The 22684-nt window shown below is 35.6% G+C and overlaps 1 protein-coding gene and 1 non-coding gene across 3 annotated transcripts in view; one reads left to right on the plus strand and one right to left on the minus strand.

The window, feature by feature from the left end:
* Positions 1–22684, plus strand: part of SEMA3D (semaphorin 3D) — a 232699-nt gene that overhangs the window by 110622 nt on the left and 99393 nt on the right. For both annotated transcript variants that reach the window (XM_015095240.4, XM_060414983.1), the window contains exon 4: positions 15104–15166. In XM_015095240.4, the coding sequence (XP_014950726.2) occupies positions 15104–15166 (63 nt within the window). The remainder of the gene's footprint in view (positions 1–15103; positions 15167–22684) is intronic.
* Positions 9169–9273, minus strand: LOC114114691 (U6 spliceosomal RNA). The gene has a single exon (XR_003589307.1). It is a non-coding gene; the product is annotated as a U6 spliceosomal RNA (small nuclear RNA).

Consider the following 22684-nt stretch of genomic DNA (forward strand, 5'->3'; position numbering starts at 1 on the left):
AACCAATCTGTTTTTCCATGTCCAGTTCTAACTGTTGGTTTTTTACCTGCATAAAGGTTTTGCAAGAGGCAGGTAGGGTGATATGGAATTCCTATCTCCTTAAAAATTCTCCTAAGTTTGTTGTGATCCACACAGTGTCAAATGTCCTATCTGATAGTTATTATCATCCATTTGTATAAATATATCCCGCTTTTAATAATACACTTCTTGAGTGGGGGAACTATTTTACATGCACTTTTGATTCTCCTTTAAACATTGTACAGTGTCTTAGCCATAAAGAATACTTAATAGTGTTTCCTCATTTTTTTGAGTTGGTAATTTTGTTATCTTCTTTTGAGTATGAGACCAATATATTACTCTTTAATCAAATAGTGTGCTTTCCACTTAAAAGTCACCTTACTTGGGCTGGTTTAAAAAAAAAAAAAGACATTAAACTATAGAATAAGAGTGTCCAGAGTTTGAGTGGCTATATAAAAGATAATATCATCTGCTTAGCAATAATATGAATGATCTGGTTCTTTCTGTGTCTTCTGTCTGCCATCACTGATGTTGGCATTACCCTAAGGTTTGTAGAAAGGTGGCTGTAGCAGTTTCATGGGCCACATCCAGACAAGGGAATACAAAAGAATAAAAAAAACATTACTTACTATGTCTCATTCTTAGGATCAAGGAAACCTTTTAAAGAATTCTGCCTTGCACCTTGGCCTAAGCATGTCAATTCTAAATCTTATACTTGAAAGAGAGTGGGGGAAACTATGATTTGCTTACATCAGCCAGCTGCTTTAGAAGGAAGACGTGTTCACAAATCGGTCACTTTGCAGACATGGAGGAGAAAGCAAGTTTTCTGAAAAAAATAATTTTCTTAGGGGAATTTTTCTTATTATTAACATAGATTTCCATAGGCAAACATGAAAGTTTTCTCAGATAATCAAAGACTGTGTATTTTCTCTTTGGAGGAAGTTATAAAGATTAGCTAGTTCTACAAGGAAATTATCTGGAAGAATTTATTTTTCTTTCAGGAGATATCTTGGAAAATATTCACTGCAAGTAAAAATCCTTGAAATAATTTATTTTTCTGCACACTGTATGGTAAAAAATGAAAAACCTGCTAACCTTTACAAATACTTCTCTTGCTTATGTAAGAGTTCATTTGCCTCTATAAAACTTCTCTATGATTATTTAATCTAAGCTTTTAAAATCTAATCTGCTGTAGCTTTTTTTCAAATCTGCTGATATCCTGTAAGCTTTTTCCCTACAATATTGTTAACTGTTGTTTGGGTGATACAGTCAGTAGGGAATACATTACAATTTAACTCAGAGAATTAAAGGCTATATCATGATTGTGTAGTACTAAATTTTCACATTATATGCTAAATATTTAATGTACAGATAACATATTTTTTTTAACAAATCAAGTAAGTAGACTTAAGAATCCTTGGGAATATTACCTGACAGAATTATATCTAAAGTAATTTTGGCTTGAATGATCTAGTGTTGAAACCTATTTATGTATTTGTAGAACTAAAACTTTGAATAATTTTTAGCAACTGAACTTTGAATAATTTTTTCTTTTGGCCTTCTACCTAAGTCAGTTTTTTAAAATCTTTTTCATAGAAAACTTTGAGTGTCTATTATTGATGCTAAGAACGTGGTGTGAGTGCATGCTAAGTTGCTTCTGTCGTGTCTGACTCTTTGCAACCCTATGGACTATAGCCATAGCATGGGAAAAACTTGTTTGAGAAATGGGGTAGAAAAAAATCATTTCTCCCCTCCACATGTAAATTTCTCATGTGTGCATGCTAAGTTGCTCCAGTCATGCCAGACTCTGTGATCCTATGGACTGTAGCCCACCAGGCTCCTCTGTCCATGGGGTTCTCTAGGCAAGAATACTGGAGTCGGTTGCCATGCCCTCTTCCTGGGGGTCTTTCCAACCCAGGAATCAAACCTTCCTCTCTTAACATATGCATTGGCAGCTGGGTTCTTTACAACTAGCGCCACCTGTGGCCTCAGTTGAACTAGATTTCTCTGCCCTAATCCTTAACCTATCCCATCTCTAGAGTCAGAGGAATTTTAATATAGTTCTTGAAAAAGGTGGTCAACTGTAGACAGACATTTATATCCATTTATCATTCATTTATAAGTGATGCGTGAGAAACCTGTTCAGTGTAGGCATCATAATAATGAAAGTGTTTGACAGTTGTACTGTATGGTTTAAGGACCTGTGGCTTCTAAACAAATTATCCTGAACTACACAGTATCTGTCACTTTGACTACAAATGAACATTTTCCACCTCAGCCAGCCTTAAGTAGTCCTAGCAATAATTCATGTAAAATCCAGAGCTCTCTCTATGTAAACTTTAGCAGTAATATATACAAGCTAAAAGTCTCTCACTCTCTCTTCTCACTCTTTCTTTTTAATGGAATCATAGTTGACAGTAAAAAAAAAAAAAAAAAATCCAATACTCTGTTTGGTTATGTTATTTAGTTGGCTTAATTTAATGAATTGTTGGGATCCTTCTATCTGAAAATGTAACTCATTTTGGAAGCAGTTCAAACCATGCTTGGGCGGAGTTAGTCTCTAAACCAGCATGCAAGCAAAAAGGTCACAAAGGGAATGATTTATTAAGCTAAGTATGGCCTTTGTATCTATTAATGAAGCATTTTTTTCTTGGTTTTCTTTTGTTTTCTCTCGTTTTTTTCAAGTAGGCTATAGAGGCTGATGAATAGACCAATGAGAAACAAGCTTACTCTGAAACTACAGTTATTATTTATTTCACCTGCTAATCTAACAGCAACCGTTATGTCAACTCATGGAGCATAATAATAAACAACTTTATTTTACCTCCCACAGTTCATTTCAATCTACTCTGTGGGACTCTGTTATCTCCCTGGACCCGTCTGACTTCAGCAGACCCCATCACTTTCCAGGTCACTCTTGGGTAGTATACAATTGTTACCCAGCAGTTAAAAGGTCCATTCTCATATAACAGAGCATTCAACCTCATTTAAAATTCTCCCTGTTTGGGCATGCCATGGGAGGGAGGGCAGGCTCTCAAGTAGGGAGAAATTTAGAGGCTTCTTCACTCCTGACTCTGCTTAGCGCACCTCCTCTTTTGTGAGCTGTTATACTCAGTGTCTGACCCTCTAATGTCATATCAGGAGGAGGGGAGAGAAAAGGGGTTCAGGGAAGTACCTTTTGCCATCACCAGAGAGACCCCACTTCTCATCCGTCTGGCCTTGTCAGACGTTAAAGGGTGACTTTTCTTTCATAAGCACCATTGTGAGTTTCTGGAATGTCCTCTTTCTGGAGTTTCTTCTCTTGCAGTTCTCTGGATACAAGTGACTGTATTTCTGCTCTACCAGTGTGTTCTGATTCTCTATCCTGAAGCAGGTTGCAGTCCCATCAAATGTTAACTTCTAAAGTCTTTTCAATCTATAGTCTTAAATAGGATCAAGGGGACTTCATGCCCTCCCATTTTTGCATGAGCATGGCTCCCACCTGTCCCCTAGGAAACTGTCATGTGTATTTTCCTGGACACACTCTGGAATTTCAGGTTGATATCAGTATGTCCCCTGAGCCTGGCCTCTGCTTTTGCTGCAACCTGTCAGTCTCTCTCTTATTCTTTATGCATTCATTCACAATGTCCCACAGCAGCGTGTTTAACAGCTAGTGCATCTTCAGTTGTGTTCAACTCTTTGTGACCCTATGGACTGTAACCTGCTAGTCTCTTCTGTCCATGGGATTCTTCAGGCAAGAATACTGCAGTGGCTTGCCATTTCCTCCTCCAGGGGGTCTTCCAGACCCAAGGATTGAACCTGTGTCTCTTATATCTCCTGCATTGACTGGTGGATTCTGCACCATTAGTGCCACCTGGGAAGCCCCCAGGTACATCTTGAGGTGCCATCAAAGCTGATTCCCTGGCATCTACTCCTCACCCTAGGGCTTGTAAGACACATGATACAACTATCTCGGAGAAAATATCCTTCTCAAGGGAAAAGAAAAAGCGGATCCAACTATTTTATAGCTTGAACATAGATGTTCTATATGATTCTTGGCCACCTACTTTGAAGATTTTTTGCATCCTGAGCTAACATGTCATTTTCAATTTTTTATCACCTAAAATTTATTTTTTAATACCTTGCTCTACTGTCTAAGTCATAAAATGAGCTTTTATTTTTTTTTCTTTTTTAAATATAAATTTATTTATTTTAATTGGAGGCTAATTACTTTACAATGTTGTATTGGTTTTGCCACACATCAACATGAATCTGCCACGGGTGTACACGTGTTCCCCATCCTGAACCCCCCTCCCACCTCCCTCCCCATAACATCTCTCTGGGTCATCCCCATGCACCAGCCCCAAGCATGCTGTATCCTGCGTCAGACATAGACTGGCGATTCAATTCTTACATGATATTATACATGTTTCAATGTCATTCTCCCAAATCATCCCACCCTCGCCCTTTCCCTCTGAGTCCAAAAGTCCATTATACACATCTGTGTCTTTTTTCCTGTCTTGCATACAGGGTCGTCATTGCCATCTTTCTAAATTCCATATATATGTGTTAGTATACTGTATTGGTGTTTTTCTTTCTGGCTTACTTCACTCTGTATAATCGGCTCCAGTTTCATCCATCTCATCAGAACTGAAATGAGCTTTTAAAAGAATGTTGCTTTACCTCCAAATGAAACAGGCAAGCTCATTGTATATCATTCCTGATGTATACACTCTAGAATTATAGGAATAATGGAGAATGTCAGTATCCTTATTATAATTTACATTTTGGATAGTAATAGCCTTATTCAAAACATTTGCTGTTTTACATCTTGTTTCCCATGTTTTTCGACAGTATTTCTGTGGGGTTCTAGCAAAGCTAAGTCATAACTGAGAAGCTAATAAATGAGAATGCAGGACATGCAGTGATTCACTTTTAAATAATCTAAACATTAATCTTCAAATAGTTTAATTTCACTTTGAGGCAGTGCTTATCTTTTTCCCTTGTTATTTATTTAATTAAAAATATTTTATCTTGAAACTGACATGTGTCAAAATTAAATGCTGTACATAAAATGTTCGAAGAATTGCTATGTTATCTAATCAAAAGTGAAGACTGTTAACCGGGCCCCAACAGAAACCTGTTAGCTAAATTTACAGGGTTTAAGGCAGAAGCAGTTTAATACTTAAAAATTTTTTATGTTCAAGATAGTTGAACATAATTTTTTAGTTCAAGGTATGTTGATGTTTGTTTTTAATGTAAAAAGCACTAAATATGTTTCTGGCAGAACCAAAGGAACTTTGCCTATGGGTTTTAAAATGAGAAAGCAATATATCAAAGCAATATAAATTTTATAGCCTACCTAAGAGGATTCCATATTTTTATGGAATAACTTGAGACAGTTTCATTTCACCTTGCTAAAGTTAGATCCCCACAGTTATGAACTTTAGATTCTTTCAGTTATTTAACCAAAAAATAATCAAAACTATTTAAAAGGAAACATTGGATAAAGATAAAACCCTTAAAAGCTAGAACTCAGACACTCTAAGCAGCTTGACTTTCTTTTTTACCTTATTGTTCATAGTCATTCCATGTTTATAAATGTGACAGTTTTTTTCTTCTTCCTAACAACCATAATGTAATTTTGTATTATTTTTTTCCTTATTTAACGTGAAAACAAGGTATGTAATTACGAAAATTAGATTACTTGAAATTTATCAAATTATGCTTCTGTTTTTAAGCACTTTGACTAGAAAAATTATAATTAGTTTCTAATTTTAACTACAATAATTTTCAGTGGAATATTTAAACACCCTTTTTTTGTATAGCATGAAAGGAATTTATTTTCCTTTCCTTAGGGAAGCCTAAAACAGGAGGGTTTCTCATACATGGGGATCCTGTACTTGCTTGCTTTATATTGAGTATAAGCAGAAATGCTTTTATAAATCAGAGTGACCTTCTGACTATTTCATTAACTCATTTCATGGCTGAATAAGACATTCTCATCTAATGTGTGACCCTGGAAGTCTATTATTTGGGGGGAAAGACTCAGAATAAATAACTTTTCAATTAAAATCAAGTTATTGATGAAAGAAAATTGCCACTCTTTTCTTAGTTAATACTTGAAATAAAGAAAATATAAACCCTTGGAAACCATGTGGACATCCCAATAAATTAAGTTTTGGTATAAGGCGCCCTGCTTAGTTTCATGGTGATTAATCTGCTCCTATTGCCTGCAGAACACATGCTGTCTAGTCATCAGAGGTGGAACAATTGCCTCGTTCATGGATGGGCTGGCTCCCCCGCCCGGGTGCTGATGTGCAGGTCCCATCTGGTCACTGTAATGGACTGTCAGGATGTTGTCAGACTGCTCAGGCCTCTGCCAGAACTCTGACAAGAACTCTTTCTCTGTCTCCAGTTTTACAGGAAACTGTAGATCACGTTTCAATAATTTTCAAGTACTTATTCTATATGCGAAGCTGTGCCAGGTGCTAAAGAGGGTAGAAAGGAAAAGTGATGTCCCTGGTCACTCAGTATCAGTGGTTACTTAACTTTAATGAGTCATATACTTGTTGAAGAAGATAATGGAGTCTGTGACTTGTATTCCTTACAAAATTTTGGAATCTATCCACAGTAGTAATTGCACCACAAATTCAAAATTACCAGCCTATCTGTGGATGTCTTAAATTTCCTTTTGATTTGTATAATACAAAAGCTAATTCTGCAGATAATGCTAAGATAACAGTTGAAAGCGCAGCATTAGCTGCTAACAAGTGATGCAGTAGAGACTTGAACTCCTGTCTTGGGAGTCCACCGCAGTTCATTGCTCTTTATGCCAGGCAAAAGTCCCAAGCTTAATCTGCTTGCAGAAAGAAAGGGGCAGATGGATGTGATAAGCATGAGTGTATCGGAATTCAGAAGTAGGCAGTAGAAGAAAACTAAATGTATTGGTAAAAGAGGCTTTGAGACGAGTCCTAAAACAAGAAAGGGAAAGACAGTTCTTACCCAAGACTTACTTCATGAGGAAAGCTATGTGCCCAGATTAGACCCAAAACTTAAGAATTTAAACTTCCCCTTCTGTAACAGTTTCTATCCTAGCCAGTTTGAGATCTATGAGCTTCACCGCTGGCCCTCCTGTCTTTATTTCCAGCACTTTGTTCTTTCAGCTTAGGTCTCCTACCTCTCTTATGTCCTGGGAACCCAGACTCTGGAGTAGTCACTGCTCCCTCAATTGTTCATATCCTTGTGTCATACAGCATTTAGAACAGCATTTTCCCAACTTTTTTTACAACCATTCAAAAACTTGGCTCCTGTTCTTTAACAGAGATGGCCACTTGAATTTTTAAGACTGAAATTTTGTCTTTAATTAGATTTTATGGACAAGTTGTAACTTCCTCTTGGTATTCCATTCAGCTGTTTTGACATCTCTAAATTAGGGCAAAGGGCATTTGACTGACCTTGCACTTGCTAACTTGAGTCAATTAAATTGCTTCTCCAAAGATGAAACAAACAGCAGATATAATTAGCATTTCCTTAGGATGTTGTTATAAGGCCTTATCATTATTTGAATGTTTCTGTAACTTGCCTACGATTAACTAATTAAAAATAAAGTGCCTGACATTTCACCTTACTAAGTGATAACTCTTAATAAGTTATATAGCTTATAAATGAAACTGTAATTGTTAGAGACATTGCAGCATTTTACTGTGAGCTCCTCCTGCCTATTTGTATTCAAAGTGAAGTAAATATGCTTCAAAAAAAAAAGGCAAATCATTTTGGATTTTGGAAAGAGATAAGCAAATATAGTCTGCTTATGATTGTGTACAATTGTGCTCATTTCGCATGCTAGCAAGGTAATACTCAAAATCCTTCAAGCTAGGCTTCAGCAGTACATGAACCATGAACTTCCAGATGTACAAGGTGGATTTAGAAAAGGTAGAAGAAACAGAGATCAAATTGCCAACATCTGTTGGATCATATAAAAAGCAAGGGAATTCCAGAAAAACTTCTTCTACTTCTGCTTCATTGACTACACTAAAGCCTTTGACTGTGGATCACAACAAACTGTGGAAAATTCTTAAACAGATAGGAATACCAGACCACTTTACCAGACCACATTACCTGCCTGGGAAACCTGTATACAGGACAAGAAGCAACAGTTAGAACCAGACATGGAACATGGATTGGTTCAAAATTGGGAAAGGAATTTATCAAAGATGTATATTCTGATCCTGCTTGTTTAACATGTATGCAGAGTACATCATGCTAAATGAAAGGCTGGATGAATCACAAACTGGAATCAAGATTGCAGGGAGAAATATCAACAACCGTCAGATATGCAGATAATACCCTTCTAATGGCAGAAAGCAAAGAGGAGTTAAAGAGCCTCTTGATGAGAGTGAAAGAAGAGAGTGGAAAAGCTGGCCTAAAACTGAACATTCGAAAACTAATATCATGGTATCCAGTCCCATCACTTCATGGCAAATAGATGGTGGAAAAGTAGAAACAGTGGCAGATTTTATTTTCTTGAGTTCCAAAATCACTGTGGACAGAAACTGCAGCCACAAAATTAAAAGACACTTGCTCCTTGGAAGAAAAGCTGTGAGAAACCTAGACAGCATATTAAGAATTAGAGACAACACTTTGCTGACAAAGGTTCTACTACTCAAAGCTATGGTTTTTCCAGTAGTTGTGTATGGATGTGAGAGTTGGACCATAAAGAAGGCTGAGTGCCAAAGAATTGATGCTTTTGACCTGTAGTGTTGGAAAAGACTCTTGAGATTCCCTTGAACAGCAAGGAGATCAAACCAGTCAATCCTAAAGGAAATCAACCCTAAATATTCATTGGAAGGGCTAATGCTGGGAGAGATTGAGAGCAGGAGGAAAAGGGGGTAACAGGAGATAAGATAGTTGCATGGCATCACTGACTCAATGGAGATGAGTTTGAACAAACTGTGGGAGATAGTGAAGGACAGGAAGAGAGGGAAGCCTGGCATGCTGGAGTCTGTGGAATTGCAAAGAGTCGGACACAACTCTGTGAATGAACAACAAAGCAAATAAAATCAACATAAGGTTAATAGATCATAGGTTCTATTGTCTCTCTTCAGAGTAGTAATCTACATTCTGTAAATCTGAAAGAAACAGGTATATACCTTTGTACTTGTTTTTTAAAGAAATATGTAGCCCTTCACAAAGTTACATGTCATCCTCGTGTAGGGAGCATACTAGTCTTTTCTGTATACTTCCAATTTTAGTATTTCAGTGTCAGGTGAACAACAAAGGGGCTCAGTCATACATATGCATGTATTCATCTGCTCCTCATCTCCTAACAACTCAATTATTTTCCTTCCTTAGTAAAAATTCTTAAGTCACTGCATAGCCTCTGTGCTGAATTGCTCAGTCATGTCCAACTCTGCAACCCCATGGATCGAGGCTCTTCTGTCCATAGGATTTTCCAGGCAAGAATACTGGAATAGGTTGACATGGTGCTGACAAAGTGAGCACTACATATATCTATTTAGAAGTTAGTATCCGATCCTTTCAAGTGTTACAGGCAGAGATGAATCTTTTGGAAGTGATCTATTTCAATTATGAAATACTTTGAAGACAACATAAGCATACTAACATGGTAAGTCAGTAAATTGTTGAATATGGAAACTAACTTATCAGACATACTTGTTTTAAAACATTAACTCATAAATTACCATTTTCAAGTGGAGACATTTTATACAGTTATTTACTTCTCTTCTTTCCCATGTAGTTTTCTGTTATTGGCTTGATCTCTAAGATTAGCACTCAAATTAAAACCAATTTGCAACCCCTAATTATTTTGTAGTGGTTTAATTAGTAGTTTCACCCTAGGTAATTACGTTGAGAAAAATTCTTGGGCTCATCTGGATCCACAGAAAAGATCTGTTTGATTTCTGATGTCTGCCCTGCACACGGATGGCAAGATCAGCTTTGTACATATTTGAGATCCTTCATGTCTAGGCTCCAAGGTCTGGAAGAGTACTCCCACCAAAATGAGAGCCTTAAGATCTGTGTCTGGTACATCATACAATGTTAGTTAAAAACTAGTGTTCTGTGGGAATATTTCAGGACAACTGAAATAAGGCAGTTATGCAAGTAACATCTCAGCTTCTGGTATGCCTCATATTGATAAGTGAAAGAAAAATGTCTATGGTTAATTTTCTAAAGGAGTAATGACAACTGCATCAACTTTTAGAAATAGAGTATGTGTTTTGTTTGCCTTGCACATGCAGCTCTTAATATGGTATGATGCTGGATAGGCAAAGCTCCAAAGTGCAAGAGAATGTGTATGTCATTTTACTGTTAATAAATTCAGTGAAGGCAGTGAGAGTATTAATAATCACTGCTGTAAAACTTTCCCATTACCTAATGATCAAGAAAGCCTTTTATAGAGATTGTGGACTTTGTATCTTTAAGTATGAGGTGTGATTTTTGTCTGAGCATGAGGTAGTTTCAAAGTATACTACCTGGGCTATTGAAATAATCTCAAGATCTCAGGTACTTCCTGGGCTTTTGTGTAAACCATGTTGATACTTGAAACTATATGTGAAATACTGTATCTCCAATCAGAATTAAAATCTCTGTCTCTGTCTGTAGCTCTTTTTTTCTTACAGTTTTGTCCACTCTGTACCTCTCTACACACACGTACACACACAAACATACTCAATTTCTCATATTATATACGTCACTTCAAAAGATAATTAAAAAACAAATACGTTACTTGAACATATTTCTGCCAAATCTATGTAAGTATGTGTGGAAATTTTGTTTCTTTGGCTTTGTTTTTATATTGAATTGCATGAAATTTTGCTGCTTTGTGCTGGAGGCGGTCACGGCAACCCACTCCAGTATTCTTGCCTGGAGAATCCCCATGGACAGAGGAGCCTGGCGGACTACATACCACCCATGGGGTTGCAAAGAGTAGGACATGACTGAGCAACTGAGCACAGCACAGCACATTGTTTATCAACAAAGGGATCAAAGTGAATATTAAAAAAATAAATAAATAAACCTTATTCTAATGACTAGGTAGCAAGTAAAAGAAAATTTCACCATAAATGATAATTAAAATGATTGCTTTTAAATACTGGCACAACTTCAGTGATTTTTTTTCCCCCTTTTAAGTAAATGTTTAGAGTCTGAAAGATAATCAGATATCTTCTAGATTGTTATTCTTAAGATAATTCTATTTGTGATTCCTAAATTCTTGACAGCAATATGTCAAAATAAGCCAATATAATTTCAACAACTTTATTTTTATGGCTTGAATGTTTTCTTAAGAAGTAAAATTGTCTTTATGATACTATCTTAGAATTCCTGTGGAATAACAATAATGACCTAGGGATAATTTCTGTTTTTTAACAAGTTTTAGGCTTTATGGAATTGAAGGAGAATCATGAAAAGTGAGATAACATTTTGGGGAAAAATTCTGCTTTGTAAACAGACATTAGAAGATTTATTAATATTGGCTTTTGAAGTCCAACAAATTTTCAGTGCTTGAATATCTTTGTATAGCATTTACCCACTAATCAGAAACTCAGTTCTTGGAAGCTTGTCATTTTAGTATTAATTGCTTCATTTACTAGGGTGACATAATTCAGTTTAAAATTGTATGACTTAAAGTTAATAACTGAAAATGTACAATTAAACCATTTAAACATCTTTTAAAATTTGTGCCCCTTTACAAAGAGAAAACAGAATCTTCAATTACTATTTTACTGTCAAGTCTTTAAGACACAATTAGAGCTGAAACTATTCAACTAAACTGTTATATTAGAGTTGAAACTATAAGATCAAGTAATTTAAAATAACGGCTCAGAAGTCAAGACTGGTAGGGACTTTTTTTCCACATAGTGCTTCTAGGGCTCCCTGAGCATCCTGGCCCCATCCTCTGTGCTCCCTTCTCCCTAGGTTTATATGTCTGGTGGAAATGCCATTACCCTGTTTACAGAACTGTCTTCTGACTCATATTGTAGACCTCAGTGCCACACCTTATCAGGTAATACAGAAGCCCTTTCATAGTTATGTGTTTAATGAACAAATAAGTAATGAACAGTAAGTAATCTGTGCTAACCTTGGAACTTTGATTTAGACTTCAAAAATGATAAAAAAAGAGATGGCTTTTATATTTTATCAATCTTTAGATAACTCCTTTTTGAAGCTCTTATAAATATATTAAAAATCAATTTTAGAAACATCATTTATCTCATAATTTACTTCAACTCAAGCACTGAGTACATTGGTTTAAGGTAAAAGAAAGAACCCAGTGATATTCTTTGTCTTTTTTTTTTTTAAGTCACACTTACTATGAAAACAGTCCTGTATTTCCTTTTTTTTTTTTTTTTTTTTGAATAGTACTAATACCAGTAAGCTATTCAGGTCTGAACAAATCTACAAATATTTATTCTAAATTTATCTCTGAAATATGATTAAATCTGACCATCATATAAAAACAGAAAAGAGCAAGATCTGACATACTGAAAGGATTCAAAGAAATATTAATCTAGATTAGAGACCAAAAAAAATGAGCTAGTGATTAAACAAGTTGACACATTGTGGATATGCATTCTGTGTACCATTTATTTTTATTCCAATGATACAAAGTTATCCTTTGTAAAATCACTGTTGCGCAAAAGAATCAGCAAATGTAGCTTTGCAGTATTGCAAGATGAAAGAATTCTTGAGATTGTACAAAGTGCATATATGTAACAATACTGAACTATATGCTTAAAATAAGGCGATACATTTGATGTTATGCATATTTTATCACAATTAAGAATAATAATAAATAATCAGCAAGATAAAAGATGATATCTTGAGCTTATAAGTTCAAATATGAAACAAAGATTCCATAAATTCAAGATTCCATAACTTTAAGGTGTTATTCAAGGTGTTATTTTTAAAGGGACAAGAAGTATACTCAGTTCAGTGTTTTTGCTGCCAGTGACTAAAAATAAAAATAAACAATAAAATAAAACAACTCGAAGAAACTCTCAAATTTCCTGATAGCTAAGCTACAGTGTTTTATTTTTGCTCTTTTTTATATTATATTTGCTCTTTTGTATATTAATTGATTTAGGACTTCTTAATTTCAGATTGATGACAGACTGTTGTTTGTCATCTGGTTTATGCATGGCCCATTTTGATTCATTTACTAATTTACATAATTAAAAACAGCTACGAAATAAACATCTGAAAACACACCATCCAGAACAAAAGCTAAAATCTGTAATATCCTGGTCTTTTTTTTACTGGTAATCTTTTTATTCTTACTAGTCTTGTATAATCATCTGTCTGAATCCTGTATTCATCACTCTTCTGCTTTCTTTTTATTTATTTATCGTATGTACATACATACATAAAAAGTGCCTTTTATTTTAGTTGTTTTTAACATTATTCTAAGGAGATTATGCTATTGGTCATTTTGAGGAATATACTTTTTTCACTAATAATGAAATTTCTGAGGTCCATTCATACTGCTTTTCATTGCGATAGTCCATTCATATTTTATTGCTGGCTGTTATTCAAAACGTCAGACATGCAGATGATACCACTCTAATGGCAGAAAATGAAGAGGAACTAAAGAGCCTCTTGATGAGGGTGAAGTAGGAGAGTGAAAAAAAAAACCAGCTTAAAACTAAATAAAAAAATTAAGATCATGTCATCTGGCACCATTACTTCATGGCAAACAGAAGGGGGGAAGGGCTTTCAATGCAGAGGGCTTGGGTTCAATCCATTGTCAGGGAACTAAGATCCCACATGCCATCCGATGTGGCCAGAATTTTTTTTTTAATTCTCTAAACGAACAACCTTGCTTTATTTAAAAATCACAGTAATTACATCATATACATCTATTCAAAGAATATAAGTGCTATTCTATGTTCTCTTTGTTCAGAAATATAAAACCCTGATATCTGACTATGAATATAATATCATATAAACATTAGTGACTTCTAAATCATTTGTTCAATTCCAGGTTTAACAAGACTCTTTCAGTGTATTCCCTCAGGATATTTTCCTTTTCCCTCACCTATTAAAATATTTTTTGCTAACATTGATGAGAAACATAATGAAAGTTTGTCAGGAACTCTTGGAACATATAAGCTACTCAGAGCTTGACTTTCTTGTTTCTTCTTGCCTATAGCTTAACAAAGAGCAATTCTTTCTGTAAGCTAATGGAGTATTACAACAGTTTTAGGCTTTATTTTGAAAAACTTCCTGGAAGAACTTCTAAAGTTCATTAAAAACAAGACAAATTATTTGTGGTAAATTCAGGACTGTTCAAGCTGATTAAAAGTGATCAATCAAGGAGCCTACTGCCTTTGTCTGTATGCATTTCCTCAAATGATATTTATTATGTAGTGCTTGAGACCACCCCCCCGCCCCTCCCAGTTCAAGGCACAGACTTTGGGTCATGCTTTGGCTCTGTTGCAAACCAGTCTGATGGCCCTCGACTTGTTGTTTAATGACTATATGAAGAAATTTTCTGACCCCAAAATGGTGAGAATAAGCATAGCTATTTTAAAGGTCACTGAAAGATTTAAATAAGATAATGCTTATCATCCTATTTTAATGTTTAACTAAATGAAAGATGTGTCTCAGTTTTATATGTGTTAAATATTATGAACAATTTGACACTGGTCTTTGACTTGAAGTGATAAATTATGCTTCTGATAGAGAGCCGTTTCTTATACCTCACTGAATGTTTATAGTGCACTACTGCTCTGAGCAAACAGAGAAAAAGCAGGCTAAAAAGAATCTCTTAACTATAGCAAATGCTAACCTGAAGTTCTGTTGAAGTCACAATAAGAAGTTATACCACATGATTTATCTATTATTAAATACATTTCAGAAGAAATTATAATATTGACAGATAGAAATGAATGTTTCTGACAGTTTTTTCTTATAATCTTTTTAGAATGATTTTAGAAAATATTTAAATCTCAAAATTCTTAAATCATAGCTAACAATATGCTTTTGGCTTGATACTCACTCTTTAATTTCACATCCTTTCCTAATTAGAATTGTAGGGTGTTTTAAATATTCAGATTCTAACACACCTTGAAATGTTTTACAGATTTATTGGCCTGCTGCAAAGGAACGGGTGGAATTGTGTAAATTAGCTGGGAAAGATGCCAATGTAAGTATGAGACTTTAAAAAATATCTTTGTTAAACTGGTACTGATATGATAGCAAATATTTATATTAAATTTTATTGAATGAATGGCATTAGTGTATTATTTTTACAACCACACTAATAGTCTGTGTAAAGATTAATATGATATAAAATATTTCTACTTTGCCAAAATGAATGACATTATTCTCAGAAATTTAGAAATACTACACTTTCTAAATTGTTAATTCTGATTGTATTTTCTTCACAAAAAAATACCAAAAATACATTTTAAATATTTAAAAATAAACTATCAGGAAATACTATATTTCTAGAATTGTGTATTTTTATTTAATCCATGTATTTTGTGAATGCACACAAAATCATCAGTTGTTGTAGCATTACAAACACACACTTGATATTTAATTTTGGGTGAAATTAAACTTATAACTACAAGAATTCTTTCAAAAGTAGGCATTATAGAGATACTAAGAAAGATCGATTGTCTTGCTTGCTCCGTCCAATTGTGTTGCCTGTTTAAGCTCCTGAGATGCTAAGGCTTTGACCACCTCTTCTCATCTGAAAGTTCTGATTCAGGTCAAATTCTCTGGATTCTGCCCTGACTTCTTGCATTGTAATGATAGGGAGCATTGCTCTTCTTTGGAAAAATAAGTCACCCCCTGAATATAACTCGAGATGACAAAGTTCCAACTTTGGGCAAAAGCATGGACATCGTGAGGCTTCCTTTGCATCATCCTGGAATGTTTCCCCTCACCACTATAACCCAAAAATATTAAGCTGAGAAGTACCCTTTTATTTAATAACAGCAAATAGTGTGTGTTGTATGATGGCATAACTAGATTAAAAATGTCTCACTTTAATATTGTGATAAAGGTAAAGCAACATGACATGTTGCTTAATAAATTTAAGGGGAAGCTTAGAAGCCTACCAATCCAAAGTGAAAAATGAAAGTGAAAGTCGCTCAGTTGTGTCTGGACTGTAGCCCACCAGGCTTCTCTGTCTGTGAAATTCTCCAGGCAAGAATACTGGAGTGGGTTGCCATTTCCTTCTCCAGGGGATCTTTCCAACCCAGGGACTGAACCTAGGTCTCCTACACTGGAGGCAGATTCTTTACCATCTGAGCCAGCAGGGAAGCCTCATAACAACTGACTTATTCACTCATTTGTTCATTCATTTACTCAACAAGTATTAAGAGCCTAAATATGTATAGTTATATTATTGAGTTATATTGATCCATATATCCGATTATGGATCAAAAATATTTCAAAAAAGAAATTCCAGACAGTTTCAAAAAAATAAACTTGAATTTACTGCCTTCTGGCAACTTTTATATAGTATTTACATTGTATTTACAATTGTTTATATTGTATTTATAATTGTTTATGTATCATTACATAGTACTAAGTATTATAAGTAATCTAGACATAAAGTATATGGGAAAAAGTATATGAGATAAAGTATATAGAGGTTTTTCTGCCATTTTATATAAAGGACTTGAGCATCTTCAGATTCTTATATCTGTTAGGGTTTTGGAGCCAATTCCCTGAGGATACTGAGGGACGATTGTCCTACAAAACAAAATAATCAAAATGAAAGAAACTTTTGGTTATGCCTGATTTTGTATTCAATCAGTGTTAAATGTGATCTTTTCGGGCACCTAATATTAGCAGAAATATATCAGGGAGTGTTTGTTTCAAATGCAACAGGAAAACATTTTTATATTTATTTTACTAGAAATGAAAGATTAAACTAATTTAGAATATATTCTTCCTTTCATGTCTCTAATTTCTTCACCCTGTTCAGTGTCAGGTACCCTGGGAGCAGGTGCCCAGGTCTGAAAAAGCCACAGTACTTTTTTTTAACTCATGGGGAAAATAGATGCTTTGGTTATGGTTTTTCAAAATCATTTCGTTACATAACAATAGAAGCTTATCATAAACAGTGTGAACATTTCAATGGTTTGTATTTCACTAGTATTGAGTGTCTGATGAAGAGGCAAGAAGGAAAAGGCTATTTTAAATGTGCTACAATGAAATAGTGTCAGTTTTCCCATGGAATAGATGAGGGATAAGCTCTCAAGGTCAGACAATCAGTGAAGGTGTTAATTGTGTCCGTGTTCTCATTTCAGTATGTTCACTAATTCCAGTTATATAGTAACTCAGTTGCCCCTCTTATTAAGTTAAAGAGTGATAAACTTTTTTGATGGTAGTGTCCTAGATAGCACATAAGAACCAGTATATGGAATCTATTCTTCCAATTCAATTGTATTTGAGAGCTGATAATCACCTCTAACACCTACTGTTAACCTAGGATTAGAGGTTTGGGGAGCTTTTCTGTTTTTACTGAAGTCAGTAAAGTTTACTGTTGAAGTATGTAGGAATAATAAAAGTGTCTGTCTCCTTTTTTAATTTGTCCCTTTAAAATAATATTATATTTTAGAGTTAATAAGAATAGGTAACATATTTATAGTACTTACCATGTTCCAGGAACTGCTTTCAATGCTTTTATACCTATAATCTTGATTAATCCTGAAGACAATATATTAGATTTTATTATTATTCCTCATTTTCCATATGAGAAGACTGACACCAGAACAATTAACTGACTTGCCCTATATTATGTATTCAGTAAATAGTGAAGCCAGGAATTAAATCAAGAAGGCTTGCCCCACAATCTGTGCTCTTATGAAATACTATAATCTACACATGAAGATTTGAGTTTTATATGTAAGGTCTACAAACTGAATCCCTCAAATCATTTCTTTCTTCACTATCACCATAACACAGATCCTCATTTTACATCATTACATAGATTTTGGTCAACAGAAAACTGAGACTAGTATGTGGTTTTATTATCATCTCTTACTACCTTTGGCGTTACCCTCTCTCTCCCTTCTCTAGTAATTTTTACCTATTTCCCAAGAGTGTATTGAGAATTAACAAGTGTTTAGAAAGACTGTCCCTTTACACAAAGGTACTATATAACTGAAAAATAGTGAATTATTTACCATAATGAAAGTTAGCTAGTTGGTGTGCAGAGGGGGTGGAAGAACAGGATACAAAAGAGAACTAGTCTTCTTGCTTGAGTACAGTCCACAGTTTTAATCCAGGGAAGGAAGAGGCGACAGACACTATTTGGTCTATTTTGTTTCTGTTTAGAATATTATTCAACAGAAAGTCACTAGAGAAATGGCTGGTCCGGCAAAGAAAAGTGGGGTAAACAACTCAGTCCTGGCAAAAGAATGGATGGGGTGTGGGCAGCCGGGGCTGTTCGTCAGCTTAACTATCAGGGCACACAACCTTGTCAATAGAGACACTGCATAGAGTTAAAGGATCTTCCGTCTCTAACGTTCTCTGATTACATTTACTTTCCATTTTAAAGAACATCTAAAAGTAAAACAAAGTGTTCATTGCAGAAAGTTTGAAAACTATATAGATTCACTGTAAATATTTCTTTCCCCATGAACATTACCCAGAGATAGCTGGTGACATTTTGATGTTTATTCTTCTATCTTATCTGTTTACTGTTTTTCAGAATGAAATCATTGTATACATAGTCCCTTAAACATTTTTTTTTCACTTCACAGACTGCCATGAGCATTTTCCCATGTCATTAAATTCCTTTTTATAACACTACTTTTAATAGCTGCACTGCATTCCTTTATATATTATTTCATCAATCCCCTATTGTTAGAATTTTGATATATATCCAGTTTTTACTATTGTAAATGATGCCACACATGAAAAACCTTATATATAAATATTGTGAACATCTTTGGTTATTGGGTAGAATTACTGGTCAAAGGATATAAAATATTTTATGCATTGTAAAATGGCCCTCCAGAAAGTTTAAGCTTCTTATACCTAAATTAGCAATACCTGCTCTTAAGAGGGTATATTTCCCAATACCCTTGCTAATATTGTATACAACATATACTTAATGCTTAACATTTCATTCATTAATACATTAATGAATGAAATAAATATATTTAATTTTTGCCAACAAAAACAAAATTATTTTTATTGCTTTTAGCTTGAAGTTCGTTCGTTACTATAAGCACTAAATATCTTATCTATTTGTAAAATTAAGATTTATATTCATGTATGATTACTTTGTGTCACACTCATGTAAAAAACGTCCTTTCCTAGTTTTCCTATTAGGTGTTTAGACTTTTATAGGCACATCTCTCAATTTTTTTCCTTTAATTATTTTTTTTCCCTTTCTACCATAGGTGGTAAAAATCTGTTAGATTTTTTGTTGTTGTTGTTAAATCACTTTTGAGAGAAATGTGATATCTGGATTTTCATATACTTATTCTGAAGTGTTAACAACATATTAAAATTTTTTAATATTATAAGACCGAAACATCTTTGCAGACTGAATTTTAACAGAGGTCTACCTGACAAACCTAAGATGTACCACAATGATAGTTCAGTTCAGTTCAGTTACTCAGTCATGTCCGACTCTTTGCGACCCCATGAATCACAGCACACCAGGCCTACCTGTCTATCACCAACTCCTGGAGTTCACCCAAACTCATGTGCATCAAATCAGTGATGCCATCTAGCCATCTCATCCTCGGTCGTCCCCTTCTCCTCCTGCCCCCAATCCCTCCTAGCATCAAGGTCTCTTCCAATGAGTCATCCCTTTGCACCAGGTGGCCAAAGTATTGGAGTTTCAGCCTCAGCATTAGTCCTTCCAATGAATACCCAGGACTGATCTTTAGGATGGACTGGTGGTTAGATCTCCTTGCAGTCCAAGGGACTCTCAAAAGTCTTCTCCAACACCACAGTTCAAAAGCAACAATTCTTTAGCGCTCAGCTTTCTTCAGAGTCCAACTCTCACATCCATACATGACCACTGGAAAAACCATAGCCTTGACTAGATGTACCTTTGTTGGCAAAGTAATGTCTCTGCTTTTAAATATGTTATCTAGGTTGGTCATAACTTTCCTTCCAAGGAGTAAGCGTCTTTTAATTTCATGGCTGCAATCACCATCTGCAGTGATTTTGGAGCCCCCCAAAATAAAGTCTGGCACTGTTTCCACTGTTTCCCCATCTATTTCCCATGAAGTGATCGGACCAGATGCCATGATCTTCGTTCTCTGACTGTTGAGCTTTAAGTCAACTTTTTCACTCTCCTCTTTCTCTTTCATCAAGAGGCTTTTTAGTTCCTCTTCACTTTCTGCCATAAGGGTGGTGTCTTCTGCATATCTGAGGTTATTGATATTTCTCCTGGCAATCTTGATTCCAGCTTGTGCTTCTTCCAGCCCAGCGTTTCTCATGATGTACTCTGCATATAAGTTAAATAAGCAGGGTGACAATATACAGCCTTGACGTACTCCTTTTCATATTTAGAACCAGTCTGTTATTCCATGTCCAGTTCTAACTGTTGCTTACTGACCTGCATATAGGTTTCTTAAGAGGCAAGTCAAGTGGTCTGGTATTCCCATCTCTTTGAGAATTGTCCACAGTTTATTGTGATCCACACAGTCAAAGGTTTTGGCATAGTCAATAAAGCAGAAATAGATGTTTTCCTGCAACTCTCTAGCTTTTTTGATGGTCCAGCAGATGTTGGCAATGATGTTGCCAATGGATGTTTCCAGCAGATGTGGGTGGATGTTGATTTCTGGTTCCTCTGCCTTTTCTAAAACCAGCTTGAACATCTGGAGGTTCACGGTTCACGTATTGCTGAAGACTGGCTTGGAGAATTTTGAGCGTTACTTTACTAGCATGTGAGATGAGTGCAGTTGTACAGTAGGTTGAGCATTCTTTGGCATTGCCTTTCTTTGGGATTGGAATGAAAATGGACCTTTTCCAGTCCTGTGGCCACTGTTGAGTTTTCCAAATTTGCTGGCATATTGAGTGCAGCACTTTCACAGCATCATCTTTCAGGATTTGAAATAGCTCAACTGGAATTCCGTCGCCTCCACTAGCTTTGTTCATAGTGATGCTTTCTAAGGCCCACTTGACTTCACATTCCAAGATGTCTGGCTCTAGGTGAGTGATCACACCATTGTGATTATCTTGGTCATGAAGATCTTTTTGTACAGTTCTTCTGTGTATTCTTGCCACAATGATAGGCATGTGGCAAATGATCAAAAAAACTGAGGATCACAGTATTCTGCAAAATATACTAAACACAAAGACTGACCAGATTCTTAATCATAAGTGTCTTTTCGTGTAGCACCTAAATAAATTAATATAAATGATTACAATTCAGTTATCAGAAACACATATAAAGCTGTATTGGATTTAATTGAATTACATATAAGATTAGGGACTTACAAGTACTTCCGTTTTGCTAATATTTTTCCAAGTATTAAGGGGAAACAAGTTATAGATGTTAATACATAGACTAATAGGTATTTGTCTTTTCTCTAAGTATTAAGTTTTATATTTGTTTCATTTATTTAGCTAAATATCTATTTATATATGTGTGTAAGGATGTGTATGGGGCTTCACTAGTGGCTTAGTCATAAAGAATCCACCTGCCAATGCAGGAGACACGGGTTCAATCCCTGGGTTGGAAAGATCCCTGGGAGAAGGAAATGGTAACCCACTCCAGTATTCTTGCCATGGAACTCTTATGGTGTAAGAAGCCTGGCAGGCTACAGTCCATGGGGTCACAAAGAGTTAGATAGGACTTAGCGACTGAATGAATAGCAACAACAGAAAGAAATGTGTATAAGGGTAGATGTTGAAATGAGTAATATTACTTGAAAAAATCAGCAAGCCGGTGTGTGTGTGTGCGCATGCTAAGTTGCTTCAGTCGTGTCCAACTCTGTGCAACGCTATGGACTGTAGCCTCCAGTTTACCCAAAAGTCAGTTCTGCCCAAAGTTTTCTGATTCATTGGAAAAAACCCTAATGCAATTTCCCAGCCAAGAATACTGAAGTGGGTTGCCATTTCCTTCTCCATCGGATCTTCCCAACCCATTTATCCAACCTGGGACTCCTGCATTAGCAGGCAGATTCTTTCACCGCTGAGCCATTACTACTATGTGTGCATGTGTGCTAAGTCGCTTCAGTCCTGTCCGACTCTGTGCGACCCCATGGACTGTGGCCCTCCAGGCTCCTCTGTTCATGGGATTCTCCAGGCAAGAATACTGGAGTGGGTTGCTGTGCCCTTCTCCAGGGGATCTTTCCGAATTCTCTTAAGTCTCCTGCATTAGCAGGTGTTTTCTTTACCACTAGTGCCACCTGGGAAGCCCAGAAGATTGGTACTTGTTTTTAATTCTGTCTTTTTCAGTCTGTCTTATAGTGGAGAGTTGAGGAGGTAGGAAAGAGAGTAGGTAAAAAGCATAGTAAGGAAAGAGAAATTCAATTTTCCTCCAAGGTTGAATATATCACTCACTGAGTTGAATTGTTTGATCATGTGCAACAACCCTTACCATTGTGGCAATAGCTATAAATTAGTCAGCTTTCAGGGAAAATTAAAAAAGCTGCCTCTCAGAGTTTTCTTTCTTCATGCCTCACAGAATTACACCACTCTTAGTAGCTATGCAGGTTGCTAAGTGAATTAA

The sequence above is a fragment of the Ovis aries genome, chromosome 4 (assembly GCF_016772045.2).
Source record: "Ovis aries strain OAR_USU_Benz2616 breed Rambouillet chromosome 4, ARS-UI_Ramb_v3.0, whole genome shotgun sequence".
In the NCBI taxonomy this organism is placed as follows: Eukaryota; Metazoa; Chordata; class Mammalia; order Artiodactyla; family Bovidae; genus Ovis; species Ovis aries.